Here is a 7881-nt window from a genome sequence, read left to right on the forward strand (position 1 = left end):
TTACAAAAAATCAAAGTTTTACAAACAAAAAATACAAAATTACAGATAAAAAATTTCGGAATAATTCAACCGAAAAAATTCAAAAAATTCAAAAAATAATCTGTTAAAATCACAAAAACATCTTTATAGAAAAAAAAACCAGACGAAAAATTTTAATACCACGAATTGAGAAAAATTGAAAAAAAAAACCGAAAAGCAAACAAACAAAGGAAAATTACCACATATTTCAACTTACCTGAAAAATGAGAAAATTTGAAAAAAAATTCGAAAAAATTCAAAAAAAAATTGGAAAGAGATGCAAAAAAATCAGATCGGAGAACACTAAAAACGAGAGAGGGGGGGGGGGACCAAAAAAAAATTTTTTTTTGGATTACTGTAGTTTTGGTTTTTAGGGGGAAGCTCCTATTCTCCCTTGTACAGTAGCCACATGCGTGGTGATTCGACGTAGGCTGAAATTTTAAAAAATGTAGAAGTTTGACTACAAAAACTACAATAACTACACACACTAAACTACAATGAATACTACAATCTACAGTAATCCCAGACTCACCAGACGGCTCATCGGCGGCCAAATAGCCTCCATGCTCCTCGTAGACGTGATGCTTGAGCTCTGGATACTCGGCATGACGGGCGTTGCAAATTGCACACACATATCCGTGCTCCTCTTTTTTGTGCTCCTGAAAATTGGAAAAAATTAAAGATGAGCAATTTTTCAGAAAAAAAAAATTGATGAAAAATGAGCCGAAATAGGCCAATATTGGCACTTTTGGTGGCCTAACTTTTGCAATTTTTTGGTTTCCTAGGCCAACACTTTCAAATTCTGCTAAGTCGACTCAAAGTAGAGCAATTTCGGCTTTGAAAACGTCAAATGTTTGGTATGTAAACCTTGACATTTTGAAATCCAAAAAATTCCGGTGGCCTAGTTTCCAAATTTTCTAGGCCACCAATTTCAAATGCTCGTAACTTTGCTCAAAAATTAGGTTATTCAATTTTGACTTCAGATTTAGCCTTCTCATGCTAAAATACGCATTTTCAGGGTGCTTAATTTCTGATGGCCTAGTTTCCCGAAATTCTTGTTTTTTCTAGGCCACTACTTTCAAATACACATAGCACGCTTTAAAATTGAGATAATTCAATTTCGACTTCACCATTAAATTTCTCATTCAAAAAAACGCATTTTCAAGGTGCTTAATTTTTCATGGCCTAGTTTTCCGAATCTCTCGGTTTTCTAGGCCACCAAGTTCAAATACTCGTAACTTTGCTCAAAAATTAGATAACTTCATTTTGGCTTCAGAATTAGCCTTCTCATGCAAAATTACACATTTTCAAGGTGCTTAACTTTTCATGGCCTAACTTTTGCAATTTTTGGTTTTCTAGGCCATCACTTTCGAATGCTCGTAACTCGGCTCGGAATTAAGCTATTGAAATTGCGAAAACGCCAAATTACTTGCCATTTTGTCTATAACATTTTGAAATTTAGAAAAACTTGATGGCCTAGTTTTTGGAATTTCCTAGGCCACCATCCCCACAACTGCTTCAATTTGCCCTAACTTGGCTTAAAATCGACCATTTTTTGTTTTGAAAAAAGCGTTCCATGCTCAATTTTTTTGTAATTTTTGATTTTCAAAAAAAAAACAGCTCACCTCCATCGCCACATATCGATTCGCTTTAAAATCGCACACTTTGCACTCAAACTTGATGATTCCAGTGTGGACGCGTTCATGAGTCATTACCTGAAAATTTGCTAGTTTTGGGTTGATTTTCAGCCATTTTTGGCCGTTTTTTAGACTGTTCTTGGCCATTTTTGGGCCGTTTTTCAGCCGTTTTCAGCTATTTTTGGGTCATTTTCGACCAATTGTTTGCCCCAAAACACCCTAAAACTCACCGCAACTTCACTGATGAAAATCTCTTCACAAAAATGACATTGGTACGTTTTGGTGAACACATGGGACATCTTTTTGTGCTTTCTCAACTTTCTTGGCGTCAAAAATTTCATATTACAGAATGAGCAACGGAATCCGGCGTTTGCTCCACGGTGGAATTTTTTGCGATGGTTGATGAGACGATGGTCGGTGCAGAGGTTTCGAATCACTGGACATTCGAAACAGACGTAGGTCTGAAGGTTAGAGAAATTATTAAACTGAGCAATAATTTGATTATTTTCTTGAAAAAAATTTTGAAGAAAAATGAGCCGAAATGAGCCGAAATAGGCCATAATTGGCTGAAAAAGAGCTAAAAATGACTGTGATTCTGTTAAAAGTTTGAATTTTCAATCTTTGACTTCACCATCTGACTTCTTATGCAAATTTACATATTTTCGGGGTGCTTAACTTTCGATGGCCTAGGTTCCCAAATCTCTTGGTTTTCTAGGCCACCACTTTCAAATGCTCATAACTCGGCTCAAAAAAGAGCTATCGTAAGTTTGAAAACGCCAAATAATCTGTCTTAATGTGTGTAACATATTAACAGTTAGAAAAATTCGGCGGCCTAATGTTTGCATTTTCTAGGCCACCACCTTTAAACGCTTGTAACTTGGCTCAAAATTGAGATAATTCAATTTTGATTTCAGAATTAGCCTTCTCATAAAAAGCTACACGTTTTCAGGGTGCTTAACATTACATGGCCTAGTTTTCCAAATCTCTTGGTTTTCTAGGCCACCACGTTAAAATGGTTGAAACTCGGTTCCCAGTAGAGCTATTGTAATTTTGAAAACACCAAACTTTTTGTCTTTCCCTCTTTGACATCTGAAGACCTTCAAAAGTTTGGTGGCCTAGTTTTTGAATTTTCTAGGCCACCAATTTCAAATGCTTGTAACTTGGCTCAAAAATGAGATAATTCAATTTTGACTTCACTATTAGACTTCTCATGTTAAAATACAAATTTTCACGTTACTTAACTTTTGATGACCTAGTTTTCTAATTTTTGGTTTTCTTGGCCACCACTTTCAAATAGTTGTAACTCGGCTCCCAGTAGAGCTACTTTAATTTTGAAAACGTTCGTCTTTTAGTCTTGAACAGTTCAAAGTTTGAAAAAAATTCGGTGGCCTAGTTTTTGAGTATTCCAGGCCACCACCTTTAAATGCTTGTAACTTGGCTCAAAAATGAGTTATTTTGATTTTGAAAAGTCCAAAAAAAGAAAAAAAAACGCACCAATTCACAGTCATGTCTCTCGAGTGCTTCCTCACTTTCGACACATTTGAAACATTTCAGACATTGTTTGAATTCAACCATCTCCTCATGTTTCTTCAAAAAGTGCTTCTTCAACGACATCTCATTTCGGAAGCGTTTATCACAAAACGGACATTGTGGCGAGATTTTCTTCTTGTACGGTCTCTTGAGCTGTTTGATACGTCCATAGTAATCGAATCGGGGTATCAGTCCGCCGTTGTTCTCTCCCGGAAGTGGAATGCTGGAAAAGATAGTGTTTTTGGAGGTTTTTGAAACCTAAAATTGTTATTTTGAAGCTAAAAAAATGAGAAACTGACTTCATTTTTTTCAAATCTAAAACTACAAAATATTTCAAATTCCAAAAATTGTTTCAAATCGAAAAAAGGTCAATTTGGAGCCAAGTTATGATCATTTAAAAGTAGTGGCCTAGAAAATCCAAAAACTAGGCCACCAATTTTTTCAAAACGTCGAAATGTTAAAGACATGTCTACTAGCGTTTTTGGAATTAAAATAGCTGAATTCTAAGCCGAGTTACACACATTTGAAAGTAGTGGCCTAGAAAAACCAAAAATTGCAAAAGTTAGGCCATGAAAAGTTAAGCACCTTGAAAATGTGTAATTTTGCATGAGAAGGCTAAATCTGAAGTCAAAATGGAATCATCTTGTTTTTGAGCCAAGTTACGAGCATTTGGAGGTGGTGGCCTAGAAATTGCAAAAACTAGGCCATCAAAATTTTCACAAATTTGAAGTTTTTAAGAAGACAAAATGGAAAACATTTTGGCGTTTACCAAGCAAAAATAAATCTGCTTTGAGCAATGTTACGAGCATTTGAAAATGATGTCCTAGAAAACCAAAAATTGCAAAAGTTAGGCCATGAAAAGTTAAGCACCTTGAAAATGTGTAATTTTGCATGAGAAGGCTAATTCTGAAGCCAAAATGAAGTTATCTCATTTTTGAGCAAAGTTACGAGCATTTGAAAGTGGCGGCCTAGAAAACCAAAAATTGCAAAAGTTAGGCCATGAAAAGTTAGGCACCTTGAAAATGCGTATTTTAGCGTGAGAAAACTAATGGTGAATTCAAAATGAATTTATCTCATTTCTAGGCAAAGTTATGAGCATTTAAACTTGGTGGCCTAGAAAATCCAAAAAAAACTCGGCCACCAAAATTTTCAAAAATTTCAAAATGAGCCGTTTTCGACCGTTTTCAGCTAATTTTCAGTCATTTTTGGGGTCGTTTTTGGGACCGTATTTCTATAATTTCGAGAAAGTTTCAGCTATTTTTGGCCCGTTTTTTTTTACCCCTATTCTGCTGTTTGAAGGGCTTTTTTCATCCAGAAACTTCCAAAGCAGCTAGACCACCAAATCCTACAGTATCCTAAAAATCAATAAACCCAAGCCATTCTTTTCGGAAAAATTCCCAAAAAAAAAACTCACTAATTGGGATCCTCGGAAGGCTGTGAAATTTCCGATTCGGGTGGAATGAACCCTCCCGTCTGCAACTCTTCAATCCGATTCGCTTCAATTTCTTCGAGCCTCTGCAGTTCGACTTCTTCCTCTTGTTCTCTGATATATTCCTCATAAAGTGTCGGATGTTTATCTCTCAAGTGTCTCTCATAGATATTTTTCTCAATGAATCGATTTTTGCACTTCTTACACCGTACCATCTTTTGTCGAATCATTTTTCGGACCACTCGAACGTCGGTGGGCGCATTTGGAGGCGGATGAAAATCGATACCTTCCTGATGATCGGCTAGGGCAAGTGTCTGTTGAACTTCGCCGATTCGACAAATCGGAAATTTCGAAGCATCTCGCTCACGGAACCCAAATTCGTCTAGGATGATTCGCTCCTTCTGGGGTGGACGAATCTCGCCGCGAATCTCTTTTAGAATCGTTCCAACGCCATCGAGCTTTGGGCGAACGTCTTCTGGTTCCACGACGGCTACTGGCTCCTCCTCTTCATCGTCTTCTTGATTGTTCATGTTGAGCATTGCGGTGAGCAATTCTGCAAAAAAGTTGGATTTTGGATTATTTATGCGATGTTTTCGAGCCATTTTCGAGTCATTTTTCAGCCGATTTTCAGCCGCTTTTGAGGCACTTTCAGCCATTCTTAGCCAATAAATTATTTGAAATTTTTAGCACCGATTTTTAAAGATTCAGAGCAAAAATAAAAAATAATTTAAGGCGCATCGACGTCAAATGTTCCATTTTCAGGTTTTTCTAGGTATATCCAACTCTCTTTCAGCCGTTTTTGGTCTATTCTAAGCAAATTTTTGAGCAATTTTTGAGCAGTTCAGACTGTATTTTTTTACATTTTCTAATGTCAAATTTTATGCTCTACATTTTTGTAGTTGATTATTTTTCTCTAGGATTTCTAGTTTTTGAGATATTCCACAATTACCAACAAGACATTTTGGAGCAGTTTTGGGACGGTTTTCAGCCATTTTTCAGTCATTCTTCCATACAACTCTGTTTACAAAATTGTCAGCTATCTTTTGAGCAATTTTAGAGCTGTTTTTGGCAGTTGTTCAGTTGCCTTTTCGAACTTTTTGAAGCCGTTTTTGAGCAACTTTTGAGCGGTTGTCAGCCATTTTTGGCCTGCACACCTTTCCTCCAACTTATCTCGGTTACAGTAAAAGATATCAAAAAGCGGTCAACTGATAAAATATTTTTGATATTGTGTTAATATTTTATCAGTTGAACACTTTTTGATATCTCCCACAGTAACCGAGATAAATTGTCTCAAAGTTATGGGATCCTTCTTGGCAATTGAAGGGTCCTCTAAATTGGACCGAATTTAGCTGGATTACTACAAAAGATATCAAAAAGTGATCAACTGATAAAATGTTAATCATATTATCAAGTACATTTTATCAGTTGATCACCTTTTATAACTCTTACAGTAACCGAGATAAATTGATTCAAAGTTAAATCTTACTTTTGGTATGTTTCGCGGGTTTTTGAGCCGATTTTGGCTCATTTTCAGCCAATTTTTGCTGAAAACTTTAGCATTTCTAGCCACCTACCGTATCCCAATCCTGGACCATCCTCCTCTTCCTCATCATCCAAATCCTCTGCTTCCATCATTTCATTATTTGTCGCCGTTGAATCGCTCTTCATCATCATTCTGCGTCCTTCCATTTTCACACTTCTCTTATCATCCAAATTTCCAGATGTTCCAGAAGATTCTTCTAGAAATCCTTCTTGAATTTCAACGTCATCATAATCTTGGTGTTGGCCTGGTTGATAGGATCGATCCATATCTCGCTTGATTTGAGATTTGAAATCACTGAAAAAAAAGATTGTTGGTTTTAGGAATTTTTGAAAATCGGAAATTCGTAAACTTCTAAAATCTAAAAACTTCAAGATTCTGAAAATCCGAAGTTCAGAAATTCCGAGAAATTCAGAAATTCCGAGAAATTCAGAAATTCAGAAATTCAGAAATTCAGAAATTCAGAAATTCAGAAATTAAGAAATTCAGAAATTAAGAAATTCAGAAATTCAGAAATTCAGAAGTTCAGAAATTCGGAAATTCAGAAATTCAGAAATTAAGAAATTAAGAAATTCAGAAATTCAGAAATTCAGAAATTCAGAAATTCAGAAGTTCAGAAATTCGGAAATTCAGAAATTCAGAAATTAAGAAATTCAGAAATTCAAAAATTCAGAAATTCAGAAATTCAGAAATTCAGAAATTCAGAAATTCAGAAATTCAGAAATTCAAAAACTCAGAAATTCAGAAATTCAGAAATTCAGAAATTCAGAAATTCAGAAATTCAGAAATTCAGAAATTAAGAAATTCAGAAATTAAGAAATTCAGAAATTCAGAAATTCAGAAGTTCAGAAATTCGGAAATTCAGAAATTCAGAAATTAAGAAATTCAGAAATTCCGAGAAATTCAGAAATTCAGAAATTCAGAAATTCAGAAATTCAGAAATTCAGAAATTCAGAAATTCAGAAATTAAGAAATTCAGAAATTAAGAAATTCAGAAATTCAGAAATTCAGAAGTTCAGAAATTCGGAAATTCAGAAATTCAGAAATTAAGAAATTAAGAAATTCAGAAATTCAGAAATTCAGAAATTCAGAAATTCAGAAGTTCAGAAATTCGGAAATTCAGAAATTAAGAAATTAAGAAATTCAGAAATTCAAAAATTCAGAAATTCAGAAATTAAGAAATTAAAAAATTCAGAAATTCAGAAATTCAAAAACTCAGAAATTCAGAAATTCAGAAATTTAGTGATTCAAAATTTCTGTTTTCAGTTCAAAAACAAAAAATTCGAAATTCAAACTTTTTGGCGCCAAAATTTTGTTTTAATTTTTTCAAATGTTCTTATTTTCTCACCTCATTTTTATTGGATTTCCTTCTTTTCTCTTGACTAAATCCCAATAGCTGGATTACTGTATCTGAAAACATACAAAAATTGGAAAATCTAATTCAAAGTTGGCGCGAAAATCAATAGAAATTCAAATGGACCAAAGAATAGGGAGAAAATGATGCAATTAAATAAAAAGGAGTGATCTAGACCAAAAAATCGATTTTAAACCTATTTTTGAACCTAAAAACTTATCAATTTGGACTCTAAACCTAGAAAAACGCCCTAGAAAACATAGGAGAAGGGAACGATTCCAAAAACACGCGCATACAGGGGAAGAAGAAGAAAAAGAGACAAAAAGTGATAAAATCACTAAAAATGGAACTTTCTAGACCAAAAAATCGATTT

General features: G+C 34.6%; 1 protein-coding gene across 1 annotated transcript; it reads right to left on the reverse strand.

Annotated features, from left to right (window-relative positions):
• Positions 1 to 402: 402 nt before the first annotated feature.
• Positions 403 to 7507, reverse strand: Cbr-tra-4 (the record flags this gene model as incomplete). The annotated part of the gene is made up of 8 exons (XM_002643371.1): positions 403 to 449; positions 551 to 677; positions 1644 to 1733; positions 1886 to 2116; positions 3150 to 3408; positions 4600 to 5167; positions 6189 to 6451; positions 7503 to 7507. 8 exons carry the CDS (start codon positions 7505 to 7507, stop codon positions 403 to 405), a joined length of 1590 nt encoding a protein of 529 aa, XP_002643417.1.
• Positions 7508 to 7881: the final 374 nt, after the last annotated feature.

This window comes from Caenorhabditis briggsae (genome assembly GCF_000004555.2).
Source record: "Caenorhabditis briggsae complete genome, chrII, whole genome shotgun sequence".
Classification (NCBI taxonomy): Eukaryota; Metazoa; Nematoda; class Chromadorea; order Rhabditida; family Rhabditidae; genus Caenorhabditis; species Caenorhabditis briggsae.